This window comes from Pan troglodytes, chromosome 1, assembly GCF_028858775.2.
Source record: "Pan troglodytes isolate AG18354 chromosome 1, NHGRI_mPanTro3-v2.0_pri, whole genome shotgun sequence".
Taxonomy (NCBI): Eukaryota; Metazoa; Chordata; class Mammalia; order Primates; family Hominidae; genus Pan; species Pan troglodytes.
Genome location: NC_072398.2, coordinates 52,335,135 through 52,360,392, shown reverse-complemented (window position 1 = coordinate 52,360,392; position 25,258 = coordinate 52,335,135). Strand labels below are relative to the sequence as shown.

The following is a 25,258-nucleotide window of genomic DNA, read 5'->3' as shown; positions in this document are numbered from 1 at the left end:
ACTATTGATTTTTCCCCACATATAAAGTATTTTTTTTTCAGATTCTTCAGAAAAGTGTGGGCCTCCTCCACCTATTAGCAATGGGGGTACCACCTCCTTTCTACTAAAAGTGTATGTGCCACAGTCAAGAGTCGAGTACCAATGCCAGTCCTACTATGAACTTCAGGGTTCTAATTATGTAACATGTAGTAATGGAGAGTGGTCGGAACCACCAAGATGCATACGTAAGTTCTTAAAATTCTAGATCCGGAGAAAATCAGAGTAATAAGTTTGATATTTGCTTTTTTATACTAGAATTTTTATGGGTTATTACCCTAGAACTGTGTTCACAAATAGCTATTCTGCTGAATATTTGCCTTTCAGATCTTAATATACAAGTGTATAAGCTTGGAAAATTCCATGTAAACAATGACCAAGTTTCTTTTTTAAAACAGGAATGTCGGCCTGGGGTGGTGGCTCACGCCTGTAGTCCCAGCACTTTGGAAGGCCGAGGCAGGCAGATCATGAGGTCAGGAGTTCGAGATCAGCCTGACCAACATGGTGAACCCTGTCTCTACAAAAAATACAAAAATTAGCCAGGCATGCTGGCATATGCCTGTAATCCCAGCTACTCAGGAGGGTGAGCCAGGAGAATCATCTGAACCCGGGAGGCAGAGGTTGCAGTGAGTGGAGATTGCGCCATTGCCCTCCAGCCTGGGTGACAGAGGGAGACTCCGTCTCCAAAAATAAAAAAATAAAAAATAAATAAATAAATAAATAAATAAGAAGAAGAAGAAAAGAAAAAGAGAAAAAGAAAAAACCAAGAATGTTCAGAGTCTTCAATTTGTTAATGGATACAATGAGTCTTCAAGAATGACATCCATTTATTGCGCACATATGAAATATGGCATCTCAGCTTAACACCAGTAATCATTTTCACATTATTAACACTGAGATAAAGAGTTTTCAAACAGTTCTGAAAACATTGTTTCAAAAAACCACAAACTGGTAAACCCTACTTGAAAACATGAAATTTTTCCTGATAGAACACATAGCTGGTTAACACTGAGAAGTTCTTTCTCTGATTATTATTCTTACTTATATTTTATCAGTATTCCTAGCAAGAAAGAAAGAAATTAACGAAACTTCAGCCATTTCCATAACCCATTGCTTTTCCATTTTTACCTTATTCTCCTCTTCCCTTACAGCAGAACCAAAATGAATACACTAAAAACCCCTCAAGCCAGTAATATAGGTATACTTCCAGAATTTTGTCCCCCAAGTACTATGAACTTGAAGCAACACAATTCAAAAAATATAAGCCACAATGATTATGGCAACAACAAGAAAACCTAAAAGAAAATTTGCCACAAGTTTCTACTAGCCTATGAGGTAGAGCCCTGGGATACCCATCAGTCCCTGCATGTCAGATAACCTATTCCTATCACAGCTCTTAAACTATAAGTTCATGAGTTTTTCAAGTGCTCAAGTTCCTAAGTACAGGATGATACAAGCAGTTCTTTTCTGTGACGTGACTCATTTCCTTTATTTTGATGCTATGCTACCTTTTACCTTTCATATTGACTGATGACGCTGATATTTTGGCTGATCTTACAATGGGCTAAACCTTAATTACTGTCCCCTACTTAAGTATCCACTTCTGTAGATGATCATGTCCAAGTTTGAGCTCCAAACTATGCAAGTGGCAAGACTGAAGAAGAAATTAGTATCCTCAAATCAAAATAGTTTACAAGTATCTTCAAACTTGATTTCATAGAAAAGTGTTAGGTTTCAGAGATAAATTCTGAGTCTCAAATTTGATTGACTGAGGAGATGGACACTCCTAAGATGGGTTTCACAGCAAAAGCATTACCTCTTCTCACAATCAAGAACAGGAAAGGATTATAATTATCTGAAGATATAAGATCAGTTCTATGATACAAGCAAGAGTTTCAGTCTTCAAAACTAAGGAAGCAAAGAGCATTCAAGCACAGAATTCTAGGGAAAAAGGCAACCTTATGGAAAAGATTACATATACATATGGCATATTAAAGCAATGAGGAAAACTTTCCCAGGCAGCAGGAAACTTTAGAAAGTTTTGGAAAATATGTTTGGAGAAGTATTTACAGTTCAAGTAATATTTATTTTTGAATTGTAAACAGCCCCTGAATGTATTGAAGAGATCTTAAAAATTTTTGGATTTCAAAAGTGATATGTACTATGTTAAGAAATTTATTTAAGTAAGTACTTGAAAGATGTATTAAAATATGATTGGGGAAATTTCTAAAGAAATGCTAATGCTAATAAGGGCTAAACGAGAATGCAGAATACTTGAGTCAAAAGAAGAGATAGGTGAGTGAATGATATCATCAAAAATGAAAAGCTTGCTATGTAAGAACTGACACTTTTATCATGTAAGAATTAGGCTTAATACCTAGGGTACGGGTTGATAGGTACAGCAAACCACCATGGCACACATTTACCTATGGAACAAACCTGCACATCCTGCACATGTACCCTGGAACTTAAAAAAAAATTATAAATTTTTTTACAAAAGAATTTTATAAAAGAAAACCCATATGTGGAAGTAACATTATCTTACTGATTTTACAGATGAAGGCATAGTGAGATAGAGTAATTTGTCCATAATCATGTAGGGATTCATATTTACTCTGTGTGCTTATCCTTGCCTCTCTTTAAAATAGAAAATGAAGATGACAGGGATAGATGATGGTGATAGAGAGAGAGATAACTGATAGATATTGAGGTATATTTATGTATGTATGTATGTATATATAGTTTCATTTTAATAGATGACTATTAGAAAGATTATACCTTTCTACAGTTCTGTTTCTACATTGTGGGCATAAGAGAAAAATATAAACATAGAATTAAATTAGCAAAATGTGAGTACATTTGGAGTGCTTGTAGTCACGGCTTGTCGAATGGGGGAAAGGAGGATAAGTAACCATGACTCCAATGGAACATGTTAGCATAATCCTTTTTGATATGAAGTCACTAGGGTGGACACAACATGTTTTAGGGAAGGTTCAGCCTCTAGAGAAAGACTGCCAGGGTTCACGTTTATCACCTCACCTGATGATCTCTGCTGTGACGTTGGGGAAGTGCAACTGAACTTATTATATTTGTGAAATGCTAAAGTCAGTATGTAGCACAAGTTAATAACTATTAACTATTTGGATTATTTTATAATTTTATTTTATCCTAAACTACTCATTAGGATGCATTTTATTTGCTCATGAAAGAGAAGATTATGATTGTTAATTGTTTTTTTCTGCTTTCAGATCCATGTATAATAACTGAAAAAAACATGAATAAAAATAACATAAAGTTAAAAGGAAGAAATGACAGAAAATATTATGCAAAAACAGGGGATACCATTGAATTTATGTGTAAATTGGGATATAATGCAAATACATCAATTCTATCATTTCAAGCAGTGTGTCGGGAAGGGATAGTGGAATACCCCAGATGCGAATAAGGCAACATTGGTACCCTAAATGTATGTCCAACTTCCACTTCTTCCACTTCTCAGTCTTATGGTCTCAAAGCTTGCAAAGATAGCTTCTGATATTGTTGTAATTTCTACTTTATTTCAAAGAAAATTAATATAAGAGTTTCAATTTGCAACTTAATATGTTCTCAAAAATATATTAAAACAAACTAAATTATTGCTTATGCTTGTACTAAAATAATAAAAACTACTCTTATATTGGACTTCTTATCAATGAATTAGTAAGTATAGAGACAGACAGCTGAATGGCTTTCTGCATATTGTATAGTATACCTAGACATAGAAACAAAATGACTTCAGATTTTATTTGGGGAAGTAATAATACCATAAAATTAGATATTAAAATTATAAGTGAAAATAAACACACTATAGTATTCCCTTATTGTAGCCATGGTCCTCTAGATGCAGTTAACCAAATAGGGTCATTTTTATTAAAAGTAGTGTTTCCTGCCAAACACTGACATTACATCATTATCATGATTTAAAGGAAATAGTACTAAAGAAGGTGAATTATTATCATTTTCCTGTGAAAAAAGAAAAGAGGTTTTGCTAACCCTTTCAGAGCATTGGGAACACAGCCAGAAGTGCATTAAATGTATATATTAACTTGGGCAATGTTGACACTTTAGGATGCTGAAGCCAGGTGCAGTGGCACACGCCTGTAATCCCAGCACTTTGAGAGGCCAAGCTGGGAATCATCAGAGGTCAAAAGTTCAAGACCAGCCTGGTCAACACGGTGAAACCCTGTCTCTACTAAAAACAGAAAAACTAGCTGGGCATGATGGCGTGCACCTGTAGTCCCAGCTACTCAGGAGGCTGAGGTGGGAGAATCACTTTAACCAGTGGGGCAGAGGTTGAACTGAGCCAAGATAGTGCCACTGCACTCCAGCCTGGGCAACAGACTGAGACTCTGTCTTAAAAAGAAATAAATAGGATGCTGAAAATTCCTATTTAAGGAAATAATTCTTTTTCTGATTTGTTTAAGGCTACATTTGTATTTTCTTAATACAAATATTTTGAAAGTTTCTTCATATATGGTTTTTGCATTTCTTATTAAGTTTTGCTTCAGATTTTTTTTGGTCTTTTCTCCTGTTAATTGCCTTCACTCTCTGTTCTGTACTTTTCTTTGTATATAAGGAGTTTTTGAAAAGATTGTATATCCCTGTTAACAAATTGAAATCCCCATTCACTTTAATAGATTTTTACCCCCAGTTAGCATATGGTTAGTGAGAAGTTGCAGGGTAAGAAGAAAACAATGTTCCCTTTCCCAACACTTTTCCTGATTATAGAGAAAAAAGCATGAACTTGTATAATGATCTAGTCCTGTACAGAATGAGAAATATTAATTGCTAGACTGAGAATGTTTTGGTGACTAAAGCTAGGAATAACTTTTTAAGACTGAAGAATGATATAAGCTATCAAATCTAACTCAGTTTTCAAATAACAGGTTTGCAGAGACTGGAGAATAAAAAGTAAAAAATTGTTTTATTAATTCCAGTGACTAATTCTACTTCATCAACATATATCATAAATAAAATTTCAAAAATAATTGCTGATATGGTTTGACTGTGTCCCCACCCAATTCTCACCTTGAATTATATAATCCCCATGCATCAAAGGTGCAAGCCAGGTGGAGATAATGGAATCATGGGAGCAGTTTCCCCATACCCCACTCATGGTAGTAAATACGTCTCATGAGATCTAATGGTTTTATAAATGAAAGTTCCCCTGGACAAGTTCTCTTGCCTGCCACCATGTAAGATGTACCTTTGCTACTCATTCACCTTCTGCCATGATGGTGAGGCCTTCCCAGCAATGTGGAACTGTGAGTCCATTAAACCTCTTTCCTTTATAAATTACCTAGTCTCAAGTATGTTTTTATTAGCAGTGTGAGAATCAACTAATACAGTAAATTGGTATTACACAGTAGAGTGGGGTGCTGCTGTAAAGATAACCAAAAATGTAGAGTGACTTTGGAACTGGGGAACAGACAGAGGTTGGAACAGTTTGGAGGACTCAGAAGAAGGCAGGAAGATGTGGGGAAGTTTGGAACTTCTTAGAGAGACTTGTGAAATGGCTTTGACCAAAATGCTGATAGTGATTTGGAAAATGCAATCTAGGCTGAGGTGGTCTCAGCTAGAGATGAGAAACTTGTTGGGAACAGGAACAAGGTGATTGTCACTATGGTATAGCTCAGAGACTGGTGGCATTTTGCCACTTCCCTAGAGATGCGGAACTTTGAACTTGAGAGAGATGATTTAAGGCATCTGGCGGAAAAAATTTCTGAGCAGCAAAGCGTTCAAGAGATGACTTGGGTGCTGTTAAAAGCATTCAATTTTATATATTCACAAATATATGGTTTGGAATTGGAAATTATGTTCAAAGGGAAGCAGAGCATAAAAGTTCAGAAAATTTGCAGCCTGATGATTTGATAGAAAAGAAAAACCCATTTTCTGGGGAGCAATTTAAGCTGGCTGCAGAAATTTGCACAAGTAATGAGAAGCCAAATGTTAATCACCAAGACAATGGGGAAAATGTCTCCAGGGCATGTCAGAGGTCTCCAGGGCATGTCAGAGGTCTTCAGGGCAACCCCACCCATCACAGGCCCAGAGGCCTAGGAGAAAAAAATGGTTTTGTGAGTAGGGCCCAGGACCATGCTGCTTTTTGCAGTTTCAGGAGTTGGTGCCCTGCATCCCAGCAGGGGCTAAAAGGGGTCAACATAGAGCTCAGACCATTGCTTTGGATGGTGCAAGCCCCAAGCCTTGGTAGCTCCCATGTGATGTTGAGATTGTGGTGCACAGAAGTCAAGAATTAAGGTTTGGGAACCTCTGCTTAGATTTCAGAAGATGTATGGAAATGCCTGGATGTCCAGCAAATGTTTGCTGCAGGGGTGGGATCCTCATGGAGAACCTCTGCTATGGCAGTGCAGAAGGAAAATGTGGGGTGGGAGCCCCCACACAGAGTCCCCACTGGGGCACTGCTTAGCGGAGCTGTGAGAAGAGGCCCACTGTACTCCAGACCCCAGAATGGTAGTTCCACCGACAGTTAGCATCGTGCACCTGGAAAAGATGCAGACACTCAATGCCATCCCATGGAAGCAGTCAGGAGGGAAGTTGTACCCTGCAAAGCCACAGGGGTGGAGTTGCCTAAGACCATGGGAACCCACCTGTTGCATCAGCGTGACCTGGATGTGAGACATGGAGTCAAATGAGATCATTTTTGAGCTTTAAGATTTGACTGCCCTGCTGGATTTTGTACTTGCATGAGACCTGTAGCCCCTTTGTTTTGGCCAATTTCTCCCATTTGGAACAGGTTTACTTACCCATTGTCTGCACCATTGTCTGTACCATTGTATCTAGGAAATAACTAATTTGCTTTTGATTTTACAAAGGGACTTGCCTTGTCTCAGATGAGACTTGAGACTGTGGACTTTTGAGTTAATGCTGAAATGAGTTAAGACTTTGAGAGGCTTTTGGGAAGGCATAATTGGTTCTGAAATGCGAGGACATGATATTTGGGAGGGGTCAGGGTGGAATGATATAGTTTGACTCTGTGTCTCTGCTCAAATCTTACCCCATGTTAAGGGCAGGGCCATGTGGAGATAATTGAATCATGGGGACTATTTCCCCATATTGCTCTCATGGTAGTGAGTAAGTCTCACAAGATCTGATGGTTTTATAAATGGGAGTTCCCCTGCACAAGCCCTCTTGCATGTCACCATGTAAGATGTGACTTTGCTCCTCATTTACCTTCCACCATGATTGTGAGGCCTCCCCAGCCATGTGGAACTGTGAGTCAATTAAACCTCTTGTTTTAATAAATTACCTAGTCTCAGGTATGTCTTTATTAGCAGCATGAGAACAGACTAATATGATTGCCTTAGTTTCCTAAAATAGTACAAAAATAAATGGCAGGAAACCACAACTGTAGGAGCAACAAGCAATATCATCAGGAAGAGGAAAATAAAATGTGATATAAAAGCATCAGTGGGGTTATTAAAGAGAAGAGTATGCACCTAGCAAAGTGAATTGGTGTGATAGATAAGAAATTTGGTGTAGTGGGTTTTCAAAGGGAAACCATAGAGAAATGAATGATTACAGAGATTATTAATCTGGAGAATAAACCATAAAAATCTAAGTCTAGGGAAGAAACCAGTACAATTGCAATAAGTACAATCATCGAAATGTTCTTACATTCCTTTCTAAACAATTATTCCTAGTGTATAGCTTAATGTGGTTCCAGGCAAAGTGAGAGATAAAATCTCACAGAAACATAATCTAGCCAATTGTTTTTTAATTATAAGACTAATGAACAAATCTTACAAATCTTTAGGCAGGAAAATAAAAATGACTGAAAATGAAATCTTAGGGAAAATAGAATGATTGTTATATTAAAATGTAAATATAGTTGGTGTGATATTTATCAAGCAAAATAGCTATTTATGGGCCAGACATAGTGGATCATCCTGTAATCCCAGCACTTTGGGATGCTGAGGTGAAAGGGTTGCTTGAGGTCAGGAGTTTGTGATCAGCCTGGGAATCACAGCAAGATCCTGTCTATAAAAACAAAGAAAACTAATTAGCTGGGCGTGGTGGTGCATGCCTGTAGTCCCAGCTACTAGAGGAGGATGAGGTGGGACAATTGTGCCACTGCACTCCAACCCAGCGACAGAGCCAGTCCCTGTCTCAAAAAGAAAATAAAACAAACCCCCCCATTTATTATTCATTAATTTGTGCCTAGAAATCAATTGTTTTAACACACCCATTAAGAATCATTATATGCCAAGTCTTTTATCTAGATAGGAAGCACATTTTGAATTTGAAAATACTATTGCTTGATATGAAGTTAATTATAACTTCTTTGAAGATACAATGCAAACACAAAATTCAGAATACAAAAATATGTAGACAGTATGTTGTTAACAATAAGGGAAGAAAATATAGCGGGGAGATTGGCAGGAAAAACAAGACATTTTGATTTTATCACTTTGAGGTTTCTTCTACTTTGCAGTTATTTTATTTATTTATTTATTTTTAATTTTGTGGGTACACAGTAGGTATATATATTTATGGGGTGTATGAGGTATTTTGATACAGGCATGCAATGTGAGATAAGCACATCATGGAGAATAGGGTATCCATCCCCTCAAGCATTTATCCTTTGAGTTACAAACAACCCAATTACACTAAGTTATATTTAAGGTATACTATTAAATTATTGTTGACTATAGTAGCCTTATTGTGCTATCAATTAGTAGGTCTTATTCATTCTTCTAATTATTTATTTGTACCTATTGAAAATAGGTACCCACCTCCTCCCTGACACCCCCAACCACTGCCTTCCACCACTAGCCCCTTGCCTCTGGTAATAACCATTCATCTACTGTCTATGCCCATGAGTTCAATTCTTCTTATTTTTAGATCCCACAAATAAGTGAGAATATGTGAAGTTTGTCTTTCTGTGCCTGGCTTATTTCACTTAACATAATGATCTCCAGTTCCATCCATGTTGCTATAAATAACTAGATCTTATTCTTTTTTATGGCAGAATACTACTCCATTGTATATACGTACCACATTTTCTTGATCCATTCATCTGTTGATGGACACTTAGGCTGCTTACAAACCTTAGCTATTGTAAACAGTGCAGCAACAAACATAGGGATGTAGATGTCTCTTCCATATACTGATTTCCTTTCTTTTCAGTATATGCCCTGCAGTGGGATTGCTGGATCATATGGTAGCTCAATGTTTAGTTTTCTGAGGAACCTCCAAACTGTTCTCCATAGTGGTTATGCTAACTTGCATTCCCACCAACAGTGTACGAGTGTTCCCTTTTCTCCATATCCTCCCAAGCATTTATTACTGATTTTTGGATATAAGCCATATTAATTGGAGTTAGATGACATCACACTGTAGTTTTGATTGGCATTTCTCTGATAATCAATGATATTGAGTACCTTTTCATATGCTTGTTTGCCATTTATATGTCTTTCTTTGAGAAATGTCTACTCAAATCTTTTGCACGTTTTTAATTGGATTATTAGAATCTTTCCTATAGAGTTGTTTGAGCTCCTTATATATTGCGGTTATTCATGCCCTGTCAGATGGGTACTTCACGAATATTTTCTCCTGTTCTGTGGGTTGTCGCTTCTCTTTGTTGTTTCTTTTACTGTGCAGAAGAAGATTTTTAACTTTATGTAATCCCATTTGTTCATTTTTGTTTAGGTTTCCTGTGCTTATGGGATATTGCCCCCAAAATTTTTGAACAGACCTATATCCTGGAGATTCTCTGCAATGTTTTCTTGTAGTAGTTTCATAGTTTGAGGTCTTAGATTTAAGTCTGTAATCTACATTGATTTTTTTTTATATGGTGAGACATAGGGGTCTAGTTACATTCTTCTGCATATGAACATCCTGTTTTCCCAGCACCATTTATTGAAAGACAGTCTTTTCCCCACTGTACATTCTTGGCACTCTTGTCAGAAATGAGTTCACTGTAGGTGTGTGGATTTACTTCTGTGTTCTCTATTCTGTTCCATTGGTCTATGTGTCTGTTTTTATGCCACTATTATGCTGTTTTGATTACTATAGTTGTGTAGTATAATTTGAAGTCAGGTAATATGATTCCTCTAGTTTTGTTCTTATTGCTTAGGATAGCTTTGGCTATTCTGGGTCTTTTGTGGTTCCACATACATTTTAGAATTGTTTTTTCCTACGTCTGTGAAGAATGTTATTGGTATTTTGACAGTGATTGCACTGAATCTGTAGATTGCTTTAGGTAGTATGGACATTTTAACAATGTTGATTCTTCCAATCCATAAACATAAAATATCTTTCCATCTTTTTGTATCCTTTTCAATTTCTTTCATCAGTCTTTTATAGTTTTCATTACAGAGCTCTTTAACTTCTTTATTTAATTCCTAAGTATTTCACTTTATGTGTGGCTACTGTAAATGGGACTACTTTCTTGATTTCTTTTTCACATTGTTCACTGTTGACGTATAGAAATGCTACTGATTTCTGTATGTTGATTTCATACCCAGCAAATTTATCAAATTTATCAGTTCTAATAGTTTTCTGGTTGAGTCTTTAGGTTTTTCCAAATATAAGATCATATCATCTGCAAACAAGGATAACTTGGTTTCTTCCTTCCCAACTTGGATGCCCTTTGTATTATTCTCTTGCCTGATTGCTGTAGCTAGGACTTCCTGTATTATGTTGAATAACTATGTAACAGTGGGCATCCTTTTCAAGTTCCAGTCCTTTGAGGAAAGGATTTCAGTTTTTCTCCATTCAGTATGATACTAACTGTGTATCTGTTGAATACAGCTTTTGTTACTTTGAGGTGTGTTCCTTCTATCCCCAGTATTTGAGGGTTTTCATCATGAAGGATATTGAATTTTATCGAATGCTTTTTCAGCATCAACTGAAATGATCGTATGGTTTTTATCCTTCATTCTGTTAATATGATGTATCACATTGATTGACTTGTGTATACTGCACCATCCTTGCATCCCACAGGTAAACCCCATTTGGTCATGATGAATGATCTTTCTAATGTATTGCTGAATTCAGTTTGCTAGTATTTTGTTGAGGATTTTTGTATCGATATTTATTAGAGATTTTAACCTGTAATTTTCTTTCTCTTTTTTGGGTGTGTCTTTGTCTAATTTTGGCATCAGGGTAATACTGGCCCCATATATTCCGCCAGCATCTGCCATACCTCAGTACCATATCAGAAAGAAGGAGCCTAGAGTATTATTCTGTTTCTCTGGGATGTTCTCTCACATACATGCATTCCCTCATCATTGGTCACACTTCTTGCCATTTTCTGTTTACTATCAATCTTAACCAAGCTTAGCATCTGTGGATGGAAGTCCATAGGTGAGCTATAATACCCACCCATAGAGTGCAGCAATAGCCCCTTGCATCAATAGCCTTTCCAGAACTTCCCTCTATGAACATTCCCAATAAGAAAAAGTACAGTTACAAATATAAAATATGGAAGGAGTATCTCTACCACTAGTCAGGGGGCAGCATCTAGGCAGTCTTAGTTTAGTGAGAGAAATAATCATTCCTCAGCCCATTGTCCCTTTAGTAATGTACACTTAAATTCAGAGGACTTGAAGTAATGTTTTCAGCTGCAATGACTTCTTGTGGTAAAATCTACAGCTGTAATTCTAAATTGGTAAAAATGGATCTGGCAAAACAGAAACAGTTTACGGGGTTGGAAATATGTAAGATCTGACCATTCATGGCATTTGCCATAATCCATGTGTCTGTACATCTCTAAGCATTGCCTTTGGGATAACCACTCAATTCTTTCAAACTTCCAGATATATTGCCTTCAATGTTATTTACCACGAATCTTGCCTTGTAATCTAGATTTTATTATCTACAAGGTGATTGCTTCACTCAAATTGGGACGTGCTGTCAGAAAAACGGGCAGATTGCTTTGCACAAGGAGAAGAAGAATCACAGAGTTTAGACCGTTTCAAAAAAGGAGCCAGAAGTTCTTTTGTGGATTATATCATTGGTCAAAAATGCTGGCTGCAAATTGCTTATGAATGTAACATACACCAAGAGCAACCACCAGTGGAGAGCTGCTGCATGTGTCATTTCCATATTATTAGTTTTTCTAAACTGTTCCATGCTAATTGGAATGTTTGTCTGATATTACCTATGAAATAATAGGCATTTTGAGTTTTAGATTTATTAACCACAATGGTGAGGGCTATCTTCATCAAAGCTCAGCAATGAACAAGGAATTGTCTTTTAATCCCCCTTTAAAAATTCACAAATAATAACCATACATATTTATGGGGTGCATAGTAATGTGTGTGTGTGTGTGTGTGAGTGTGTGTATATATATACAAACACACATATATATACACACACATATATACACACACACATATATATACATATATATATACACATATATATATAATGTATAGTAGTCAGAGTAATTAGCATCTCCATTATCTCAAACATTGATCATTTCTTTCTGTTGGGAACACTGAATATTCTCCTTCCAGCTAGTTGGTACTATAAAGTATATTCCTGGTAACTGAAAAAAAATTACATCTAAGTGTTAACCTCAGGTATCTTGAAATGCCAACTCCTAACAGTCATAGCCTGGGAGTTCATGTTAGCCTTCTTGCAACTATGCGTATCCACATAATTAATCAAAATCATTTGTGTTTTGGTGAGAATTAGCATCTGCAATGGTGAGTTTTATGTGTCCGCTTAGCTAGGCTATCAATCCAAGTTATTTAATCAAATATTAATCTAATTGTTGCTGTGAACAAGGTATTTTATAGATGGAGTTAATAACATCTACAATAAGTTGCCTTTAAGTAAAGATTACCCTTGATAATATGGGTGGGTCACATTCAATCAATTGAAGCAATAAGAGTCAAAACTTCGGCTTCTCAAAGAAGAAATTCTACCTTAAGACTGTAACATCAACCCTTGTCTGAGTTTCTACTCTATTAACCTGCCCTATGAATTTTGGACTTGCTTATACTCACAAATCAAGTAAACCAATTGCATAAAACAAATCTCTATCTCATCTATCTATACATACCTCACACTACACATTCTGTTTCTCTGGAAAACACTAATACATCATCTTACCACTTCACATTTTTAAGCAATTAAAATCTTTCACTATCTTCCCAAGATTTGGTATTACTTAATCTTCACTAGAGAGGCTGGTTTGACCGATTATAAAATTCCCATTTAACAAGAACAACTAAGACCAGGTGAAGAGAGCCCTTTTCCAAAATCTGACTATAAGTCGGTAATTGAATTCACTACCAAATTACAAACCATTTATTTCAAGGACTCTGTGGAAAGATTAACCCGGCAGGCACCAATACTTTTCTGTTTTGCAAAACAGACCACATATTTAATGTTATTTCTCTAGTATTGATGGTCATCTGGTCTTTAAATCCTGGCGCTTGGAAGGTAGGATCTGTTGATGAAGGGTCAGAGTGAAGGAGTGCCATGATTTAACCTGTATCTCCCCAAGTCTCCATCAAAACCTTTGTCACACATGAAGCCAATTATATTTGGTTCAGATATTTATCTCAATATTGCTGCGGTTGATTGTTCATTTGCTTTACTTTCCACCATGAGATGTTTTAATATCACCGAACTTGCTAGCAGCAACCAAGAAAATGTATTTCTAGTAATTTCTCCATCATTTTGTATCACATTCTAAATACATACATATATATATATATATATATATATATGTATACAACAAACTCTTGAGTCAAAGTCATATACTCCAAACTACACTCCTACGATTCATTCCAGATAATCTTCCTCTGAGGATTTTCCCTTCAGACAAAGAGTGGATTGGTAACACCCTGGCAATAAACGTTTGTCGGACCCTTCATCCTATCCTGCTTAAATTTCATGGTGCCTTTGCCATATCATGAAGAAGGAAAGAAGCTCAGTGTCCACTTCTGATACCACTCTGCCACTCCTACACTGCTAAGCTAACAGCAGTGATCTTGCTTTCAGAACTAGCAATTCACATTTTTACCTATCATTATGTTAACTGTTGAAAATTATTTAACACAGCATTAACGTCAAAAGCATAGTGAGAATTGTGACTCATGTGTAGTGTCTGATTATCCTAATCTTCACCTTGAATTCATATGTTTAAGGGAGATGACTCAATGAGTGTCTGTGACCTCTGAAGTTCTTCCATCTCCTTTCCTTTATTAGTTGATGAGCTCCCTCAGCTGCATCTTATGAAATCCAGTTATTTATTATATTTATTTTAGATGAACAACCTAAAAAATGTGATTTGAGCACTTAACTCAGATTCTTATTTATCTTCAATCTGGTGTACACCTAAAGATTCTCTTGCAAGAATTTTAACAAGGGTCAAATTATCAGTCTTCTATGAAATTACAGAAAATATCACAGACTTGTTTTTAAAACTTTTCTTAAAGAAACAGGCAGAAAACTGTCAAAAACATGGGTGAGCGCTACCTAGGTAGAGAAATAAAACATTACTCTTTCATTAGATACAATTAAACTTTGAAAACACATTTAAATATGATTTCTAAAATAGTTAAGACTTGGTTACATTTGATGACATCAATAAAGATCAACTAGGTAAGTAATCATAATGGAGTACATTCTTAAATGCAATTATTTTTATGACACATACGTACCTCAGAGTGGAGATAAATTAAAATATTAGTATGTAATGTATCATAGTTACTATGTTTTGCAGATTAAAGATGTCCACAAATAATTTGAAAATCCTCTGATTAAGTGACCTATTTCCCCATCATCTTGAACTTGTGCTAACCCATGACTTTTCTGACCAATAGGATATGGTATAAGTATCTCTATGCCAGTTACGGATGTAAGCTTTAAAAAAATAGCAGCTTCTGCCTTGGTGTCTTGTAGCTTCTAATCAGCATGAGAGAATTCTGGGTACCCTGTAGAGAGGCCCTGAGAGTGACAGGAGTCACCTGAACCCCAAATTTCACTTGTTGCTGGCAAAGCACCAAATATGTGACTGAAGACATATTGAACCCTCCACCGCAGAATATTAACCAGATGAATAACAATGAATGTCTCCATTAATACACAGAAAACAAAAGATTTATCCATTTGAACCCCACAAAAATTCTATGCCCCATAGAATTGTGAGATGTCATTAAATGGCATATTAGAAAAGAAGAAATATCTCAAAACACTAACCTAAGTTCCAACTTAAGAAGGTAGGAAATCATGAATATTAGTGTATAAATCAATGAAGCAAGTGCAATATAGAAAAAACTGTTTTCTTAATCTTCTCAAAGAATGAATAAAACCAATCAAAGTTAGTTCTTTGAGAAGAATAAATGATATATTTCTAGCAAGAACAATGAAGAAAAAAAGAAGAAACAAATTACCTGTCATTTGGCATAGTATAGGGCATTGATTGAAATGGTTCCAATAATTGAAGGGTATACAATTATTTTAACTTTTGAAATGTCCAAAGTGTCAGGGTTTTGTCTGAAAAACACACCAAAAAAAAGAGAATACCCAAAAGAGTTCCACTATTAAATGGAAATTTTATATGAAGGAAAATTCTACAAGAAGGTACAGCAATGGCCTTGGTCATATTCATGAGTAAATACCTCCTCTTTTTCTGGGACTCACTCTAGAGACTGCTGAAGCTCTGTCTTAGGCTACTGAAGGAAGAGTTTAAAGGGATTCTCCATTAGAACACCTGCTGCCAGAGGCTAGATGATTATCCTGTCTTTCTGATGGCAGTTCATAAATGAATGGTTACTACTCTACCTGGAAAGTTGTGGCAGATCCTCATGGGAAAATATAAGACTAAAGGAATTCAATAGGGTAAACTTTAATGTGTTTTCTCAGCTATTATGGAAGACATTGAGGACATAAAAGGCCAGATCACATGGGTTGATACCAATTCATGACCAGTGATTAATTAATGCAAAAATAGTTGATTCAAGTACTTGTTGCCTGAGATACTACCTTTATGGGAATTAAAAAGACAAATCAAACTGGGACAAGCTGATGCCCACCAAAATAAAAACTCTACCAGGATTGGAAAGCGACTGGAGTCAACAAATAGGTATTTCGGTTCCTTACCTAGAAGTAACTACTTATATACATGAAAGGAATGGTCACAGAAGGACCTAAACCAACAGAAGCACCAGAAAAGGTATAAATTGTTTACCATAATGGTCCAGTTTCTTAGCAAGATAGGTAAGATTTAAAAATTCATTAGGACATATCCACTGGGGTAATGGCCCAGCATACAGCTAGTAAATAGATTATATTTGATGTTCGTTCTTAACACCAGGAAGATTTAAGCAAGCTTTGAAGGCCACTGAAACGTATTTGAGACTTGGTTTTTTTCATGGAAGTTAAATCTAACGTATGGAAATTAAATAATCTGAATTGTTTTTGCCCACCAAGTTACATTCTTCTGATCAAGGAAGCTATTTTACAGCACGTGATATACAACAATGGGCAAATAAACACCACATCGAATATATATATCATATCCTTTATCTTCTGCAGAGTAGTGGAAATATTTGAAATCATTAATTGAAATACCTGCCAAAAAAAAAAAAGACTGGGGTAGATAGGTCAGTAATAAAGGATGAAAGAGCTGGTTTACTTGTTTTCAAGTTGTGCATTAAAATTAAACATGAGATAATCATGTGGTTTTGTTTTTAGTTCTGGTTTATGTGATGAATAACATTTATTGATTCATGTTTGTTGAGCCAACCTTGCACCACAGGAATAAAGCCTACTTGATTGTGGTGTATTAGCGTTTTGATATGCTGCCAGATTCAGTTTGATCAGATTTTGTTGACTATTTTTGCATCTATGTTCATCAAGGATATTGACCAGAAGTTTTCCTTTTCAGCTGTGTCTCTGCCAGGTTTTGGCATTAGGTGATGCTGGCCTCATAGAATGATTTAGGAAGGAGTCCCTCCTCCTCAATTTTTTGGAATAGTTTCAGTAGGAATGATACCAGCTCTTCCTTGCATATCTGGTAGAATTTGCCTGTGAATCCGTCTGGTCCTGGGCTTTTGCTGGTTGGTAGGCTTTTAATTACTGATTCAATTTTGGAACTCATTTTTGCTTGGCTTGGAGATTGAATCTAAATGTCCATCAACGGTAGATTGGATTTTTAAAATGTGGTACACATTTACCATGGAATACTGTGCAGCCGTAAAATATAGTGAGATAATGTCCTTTGCATGAACAGAGATGGAGCTGGAGGCCGTTATCTAAGCAAACTAACACAGGAACAGAAAACCAAATACCATATGTTGTCACCTATAAGTGAAAGCTAAACACTGAGTACATATGGATACAAAGAAGAGAACAACAGATACTTGAGGGTGGAGGATGGGAGGAGAGTGAAGATTTAACAAGCCACCTTTTGAGTACTATGCTTATTACCTAAGTGACAAAATAATTTGCACACCAAACCCCTCTGACATGCCATTTACCTATGTAGCAAACCTGCACATGTGCTCCCGAATCTAAAATAAAAGTAAAACATAAAATTAAAATAAAAAGTTAAACATGGGAGAAACCAAAGATGATTTACTATTAGATAAATTTCCTAGATAGAGTGGTAGAAGTAAGAACGATTTGGGGATGAAACCGGCACTTATCTACAAGTCTTTTCAAACACAGCACAATTTTCTTCTTTTCTGCCTTACCCCATAATTTCTGAGTCCAGTTTAAAATGAACAGTTCTTGACGCATCACTCATATTTGAACAGGAGTTACTGCCTATAGTTTTTAATTTAAATGAATTCAGAAGGGATTGGTGGGCCAGATGAAGGACTGGCAAATGACAGTCATGGGGAACTGTGGCCTGCTGCCTATTTTTGTAGGGCTCTGACTACAATGGTTTTTACATTTTGACATCTTTTTAAAATTAAAGTAAGAAAAATCATTTGATAATTAAAATATTCATAAAATTTATATGAAATTTACATATTTGTGTCCTTAAAGTTTTATTGGAACACAACCATGTTCACTAGTTTACGTATTCCCCATGGCTGTTTTTACACTATCAGGGCCAACAGAGTAGTTGCAACAGAGATCACGGAAGCTAGAATGTCCCGTCCTCTCACCTGGCCTAACTGGGCCTTCAGGTGGAAATGCTTTGTTACCAAGTAGAGGAAACAGGCCAGTAAGTTTGTACATTTCTAATCCTATCCCATGTGAATGAAAATAAACCAAGAAAGAAGCCTTAGCAAGATTGTTATTTCCAGTGAATAGGTTAACTCCATGGTCAAACCTGATATTTCTTTTTGGAGAGGAAAGTTTGGGTTAAAATAAGTGATAGATAAAAAGAAGGTGACATAATTGCCTAAATAAGAGATCTAACAAATATACTATTTAAAGGGAAAAATCAAACATAACTTTGCTTCTAGACAGTCTTAGAGCAAAAAAATAATTTTCTCTCTTACCTTTTAGTCTGATGTCTGTTAGAGTGAAATACCTTGTCTCACAAAGACCCTCCTGAGAGGCGACAGTGTGCTGGCAGCCCTCGCCAGGCCTCAGCTGCCTCCCTGTGGGGCAGGGCTTGGGACCTGCAGCCAGCCATGCCTGAGCCACCCCGCTGTCCTGGGCTCCTGTGCTGCCAGAGCCTTCCTGACGAGCACCGCCCGCTGCTCCACAGTGCCCGTTCCCATTAACCGCCCAAGGGCTGAGGAGTGCGGGTGCAGGGTGCAGGACTGGCAGGCAGCTCCGCCTGCAGCCAGGTGTGGGATCCACTAGGTGGAGCCAGCTGGGCTCCTGAGTCTAGTGGGGACTTGGCGAACCTTTATGTCTGGCTAAGGGATTGTAGATACACCAATTAGCACTGTGTGTCCAGCTCAAGGTTTGTAAATGCACCAAGCAGCACTCTGTGTCTGGCTCCAGGTTTGTGAATGCACCAATCAGCACTCTGTATGTGGCTAATCCGGTGGGGACTTGGAGAACCTTTATGTCTGCTAAGGGATTGTAAATAAACCAATCAGCACTCTGTGTCTAGCTCAAGGTAAACGCACCAATCAGCACCCTGTCAAAACAGACCAATCAGCTCTCTGTAAAACAGACCAATCAGCTTTCTGTAAAATGGACCAATCAGCAGGATGTGTGTGGGGCCAGATAAGGGATAAACGCAGGCTGCCCCAGCCAGCCGTGGCAACCCGCGGGGGTCCCGTTCTGCACTGTTCTTTCCCTCTTTGCAATAAATCTTGCTGCTGCTCACTCTTTGGTTCCACACTGCATTTATGAGCTGTAACACTCACTGCGAAGGTCTGCAGCTTCACTCTTGAGGCCAGCCAGTGAGACCACGAACCCACTGAGAGGAACAAACAACTCCAGATGGGAGGAACGAACAACACCAGACATCCCACCTTAAGAGCTGTGACACTCACTGTGAAGGTCTGCAGCTTCACTCCTGAAGCCAGTGAGACCACAAACCCACCAGAAGGAAGAAGCTCCAAACGTGTGAACATCAGAAGGAACAAACTCCAGACGCATCACCTTTAAGAACTGTAACACTCACCGCGAGGGTCCGCGGCTTCATTCTTGAAGTCAGTGAGACCAAGAACCCACTAATTCCAGACACACTACCATTACTAAAACAAAATGCCATGGATCTGGGAAGCAGCAGGCTTGAGCAACATCATTACTGGAGTGATGTATAGCATATGCTTCAGTGAAACAAAGGAAATTCAGGTTTCTCACACACACACATGCCGATGTGGTTTGTATCTAGAAAAAATGCATCCTGTATGACCCAGTGGTGGTAAGACAAAGAAGTCTGTGTGTGAGTTCTATGGATGGATCCCTCAACGAACAACCCTCTCCTACTGCTGCTGTGCCCTTTGCCTGTGATACAGCCTTTTTGTGAGCATAAGTTGTTTGAGTCCTGTGAATTCCTTCAGCAATCCAACACCAACATTCTTACCACCTGGTAAGACTAAACAACTTAATATATACAAAAGCAAATAAAATACTTCTACATGAAAACTATCCCAATAAATGTCTATGTCTTTCATTAAATACTGCTTCAGTCATTAAATAATGTATATTTGTAGGAGTACATCTGCATCTCTGAGTTTCATCTGCAAAATGGAGATGACATTTTTGAAATCAGAATTTAATTCACAAATGTATGTAAATAGGTTTCAGTATACTGGGCATTTAACAATACTTATAACCATATAGTAAGTATTCAATAAATCAAAGCTACTGTTATCATTTATATTACTCAAAGGAAAACAGAGTTGGTTAGTAGAAACCTACTTTTTCTTTTTGCATCAGCCTATGTAACAAGAAATTTTTTCTCCTGCAACTTGATCACACAGGTCAGCAGCAGTGAGTTAAAGGCAGCTTATAGATATAACAGATACAAAATCCCACATATAAAAACTATAACAATATAATAAGCACATTAATAGAAAAAGATGAAAGACACTACAAGAATTTAGACAAAAAATAAACACCCTCTTGGAGGCCAGGAAATAGATCTGAAAGGAGATGATATTTCATGTGAGGTTCAAACTTGCATATAGTTTTGGTAGGTAGATGCGGAGAAAATCAATACTTAGGAGAAACAGAATGTGAAAGACCAACAACAAGATAAAGAAAAAACATAATTGGGAAGTTTCAAAAAGTTAGCATGACTAAAACTCAGGGTATTCACTGTGATGAGTGATGTGAGGTATGGAATCAGAAAAGATTTTAAGATTTTATAGACCTGACAAGGAGACTGAACTTTACTCAGAGAGTGATCAGGGAGCCATGGATGGATTTTAAGCAAGTGAGATGCATAGACAGACGGACCACGGTTTCATGAGCGTGGAGACTGAATTACAGTCAGGAAGTCAGGAGTTAACAATATAGAATGTTCAGATAGGAGCAGCACTATTTGAGACCTCAGTTTCTACCGTGTGTGATTTGTAATATCCAGTACAATATCTATGCAAAATGAATTTGACATTTATTGAGACATAAGAAATACTTTTTTTAAGTATCAGGTTTCTTACTTCATAAAGGTGAAATACTAAAATATTTGAGAATACAAAAATGGGCATTTGTAGCCCCAATAAACATCAAATTCAAGAAGAAAATTAATTGGAAATTCCATGCAAATCATGTACAATAAAAAATTATATTATTAAAAACTGATTCAATTTACTGAGAAAATCAGTGATGTTCCAGTAGAAAGGTACAGGCATAAATAATTCATATAGTTAAAGCAAAATAGTAAACAAGTAAATGGAAAGTGTTCAAAAAATGTAAATACTTTTGTAAAAAACAGTAGAATGTTTTATTCTAAAATTAGTAAGATTAAATATTTAAGCCTATACAGTTATGGTAGAAACAGTTTACACATACATAGTTTGAGTCAGCATAAACAGATATGTATAGGTTTATAAACAACATGCTAGGGTTTAACCAGAACCTAAAAAATGCACCAATATTTTGTCTTTTCCTTCCCACTACTCAAAATTTACGTAAATAACTTATTAAAATATTATTTACAAACAATTTTTCTGCAACTTCACTATAACCAGAAAAACTGAGAGCACTCTTATTACCCAAAAAGAAATATTAAACTATATGACAGGAGTTGTAAATACTTAAGCTTACATTGAAATAAAATCATATTAATGGTTTTAAATATAACATGAAATGTAAAATCTCTATACTGTTCTTAAATGATTTTAAAACTATCCACAAATATGCAAGAAAATAGAAAATCCTTGAGAGTGGTTGACAGACAAACAAGAAAGATACTGAAGTGTAAAGCTTGACTGTTTTGGGAACAAAAAGTTATCCTGATTGAGTTGAAAAAAGGCTGAAGAAGGAAATGAAGGTGTTTTCCATTAGCAACCATTCATAAATTACTTTCAGGGCACCAAACATGATATAAAACATCTGAGAGCATTTTTAGTAAACTTGCACAATTCTGCTATGAGACATATATTTCTAAAATGGTTTGGTCTTGAGCATCAGTAGGAAGAATATGTCCTGTAAGTAAAGGATGGGATGTATAGGAAGGACTTTATGGAGTACAGCTGGAGAATGCTGGAGCTCTTAGCAACGGAGGAAGCTATGGATTAGGTAAACTCTTGCATGATCAGCTTACATGATCCTTGGAGGAAAATAGCATGAGTAGGACATCACAACCTGTTCTCATTTCTTTGCTCAGTTAGTAGGTAAAAGTCAAGTCATTATCCATTAAAACTTATCAACTGATGGAACACAACGGACACCAAAAACAGAGAACACAAAACAAATAAAAAAGATGAAAATAAAATGTGTTGAAGTTTGTAAAATTATACAGGATGTTAGAAATAAATTAATGTTTGTACTTTATATGTGCATAAATAAATCAATTAAAAGTTTTTCAGTTTTTTTTTGAGACAGGGTCTCACTCTGTGCTGATGTCAATTCCCTGGTCTCAGTTATTGTAATTGATAATGCATGGGAGGGCATAATCTACTGAAATTACTTAAAATAAGAAACAGAAAAACAAAAGGAAAATCTAAGTTTCCAAATTAGAAGAATGGAAGAAATATTCAGCAAAAAAATTGGAAAATAATTGTTGAGTACTGCTTTAAAAAAGAATAGACAAGAGAAGATACTGTTAATTCAACTAAAAATTGGCACTAGCTCTGTGAAAATTAATTCTGTGCTCATAAATAAATGATAACATCCCCTAGATTCAGACAAGCCAGTATTTAAATGTCAGAGAGTTTAGAAGAAGCCATCAAAAGATTGACATGGTGAAGCGTTTCAGACAGAAGAGAAACCAGGAGAATGTGTTGTTTCATAGACCATGTGAAGCAGGTATTTCAAAATGGAAGGATGGGAAACTCATGTGAATTTTTGCTGATTATTCAGTTTCAACCAATGGATTTGATTACAAAGAAGATATTGATGACTGTTACAAGAGAGGTTTAAGTGTAGTGGTGAGAATGAAAAAATGAAATGAGGCAGAAATTGTAGCTAATACATTGGAGTCATTGTATTATAAAATGAGAAGAGAATTGGGAGGTTACTAGAAAGAGATTTGGTTCCACAAAGGATTTTTTGAGCTTTTTTTGTTGTTGTTGCTCTCTAAGATGGAAGATGTTTGGTATTTTTGCATATTGGCAGAAATAATTTGAAAAATGGAGAAATTAATGATACAGTTGAGAGGGAATAATTGAAAGAGCAAAATCCTTGCATAGAAAAGAGGGGATCAAATCTGGTAGAGACCATAACAGGATAGGAGTAAGGATCAACATCCAGTGAAACAGGAGACAATGCAGAAAAGTATGTGTGTGAACAGCAGGTAGTTTTCTTCTGATTGCTTCTATATCTAGATGAAAAAAAATAAATAAAGTCATTAGCAAAGTACAAGGTGAGGACTGATGGTTAAGGAGGGAGATAATAAAACAGAGGAGGAGAAAGGAAGTGTCAAAATCATTTAGGCCCGTGATCATTAATTTAAAGCAAGGCAAGTCAGCACCGTTGCATTTGGTTTTTTTTTTTCAACTCTTCATAATGTAAACCTTTATTTATTTATTTATCTTTATTATTATGCTTTAAGTTCTAGGATACATGTGCACAATGTGCAAGTTTGCTACATAGGTATAAATGTGCCATGTTGGTTTGCTGCACCCATCAACTCGTCATTTACATTAGGTATTTCTCCTAATGCTATCACTCCCCCTGCCCCCCACCCCATGATAGGCCCTGGTGTGTGATGTCCCCTGCCCTGTGTCTAAGTGTTCTCATTGTTCAATTCCCACCTATGAATGAGAACATGCGGTGTTTGGTTTTCTGTCCTTGTGATAGTTTGCTGGGAATGATGGTTTCCAGTTTCATCCATGTCCCTTCAAAGGACATGAACTCATCCTTTTTATGGCTGCATAGTATTCCATGGTGTATATGTGCCACAGTTTCTTAATCCAGTCTACCATTGATGGACATTTGGGCTAGTTCCAAGTCTTTGCAATTGAGAATAGTGCCACGATAAACATACGTGTGCATGTGTCTTTATGGTAGCATGATTTATAATCCTTTGGGTATATATACCCAGTAATGGGATGGCTGGGTCAAATGGTATTTCTAGTTCTAGATCCTTGAGGAATTGCCACACTGTCTTCCACAATGGTTGAACTAATTTACACTCCTAGCAACAGTGTAAAAGTGTTCCTATTTGTCCACATCCTCTCCAGCATTTGGTGTTTCCTGACTTATTAATGGTCGCCATTCTAAATGGTGTGAGATGGTATCTCATTGCCGTTTTGATTTGCATTTCTCTGATGACCAGTGATGATGAGCATCTTTTCATGTGTCTGTTGGCTGAATAAATATCTTCTTTTGAGAAGAGTCTGTTCTTATCCTTTGCCCACTTTTTGATGGGTTTGTTTTTTTCTTCTAAATTTGTTAAGTTCTTTGTAGATTCTGGCTATCAGCCCTTTATCAGATGGGTAGATTGCAAAAATTTTCTCCCATTCTGTAGGTTGCCCGTTCACCCTGATGGTAGTTTCTTTTGCTGTGCAGAAGTTCTTTAGTGTAATTAGATCCCATTTGTCTATTTTGGCTTTTGTTGCCATTGCTTTTGGTGTTTTAGTGATGAAGTCCTTGCCCGTGCCTATGTCCTGAATGGTATGGCTTAGGTTTTCTTTTTGGGTTTTTATGGTTTTAGGTCTAACATTTAAGTCTTTAATCCATCTTGAATTAATTTTTGTATAAGGTGTAAGGAAGGGATCCAGTTTCAGCTTTCTATATATGGCTAGCCAGTTTTCCCAACACAGTTTAAGAAATAGGAAATCCTTTCTCCATTTCTTGTTTTTCTCAGGTTTGTCAAAGATCAGATGGTTGTAGATGTGTGGTGTTATTTCTGAGGCCTCTGTTCTGGTCCATTGGTCTATATCTCTGTTTTGGTACCGGTACCATGCTGTACCATGCGCTGTTTTGGTTACTGTAGCATAGTTTGAAGTCAGGTAGCGTGAAGCCTCCAGCTTTGTTCTTTTTGCTTAGGATTGCTTTGGTAATGAGGGCTCTTTTTTGGTTCCATATGAACTTTAAAGTAGTTTTGTCCAATTCTGTGAAGAAAGACATTGGTAGCTTGATGGGAATGGCATTGAATCTATAAATCACCTTGGGCAGTATGGCCATTTTCACAATATTGATTCTTCCTATCCATGAGCATGAAATGTTCTTC

At 36.7% G+C, this 25,258-nt stretch overlaps 1 protein-coding gene across 5 annotated transcripts in view; it reads left to right on the top strand.

The window, feature by feature from the left end:
* Positions 1 to 25,258, top strand: part of LOC107966493 (complement factor H-related protein 1) — a 57,354-nt gene that overhangs the window by 15,604 nt on the left and 16,492 nt on the right. For 3 of the 5 annotated variants that reach the window (XM_054656938.2, XM_054656941.2, XM_063794071.1), the window contains exons 6-7: positions 42 to 224; positions 3,285 to 5,373. The exons of 1 other annotated variant lie outside the window; for it this stretch is intronic. In XM_054656938.2, the coding sequence (XP_054512913.1) occupies positions 42 to 224; positions 3,285 to 3,481 (380 nt within the window). In that variant the 3' untranslated portion in view covers positions 3,482 to 5,373. Of the gene's footprint in view, positions 1 to 41; positions 225 to 3,284; positions 5,374 to 25,258 lie in introns of those variants that run through there. One more of the 5 variants, XM_063794073.1, reaches the window with a different exon arrangement.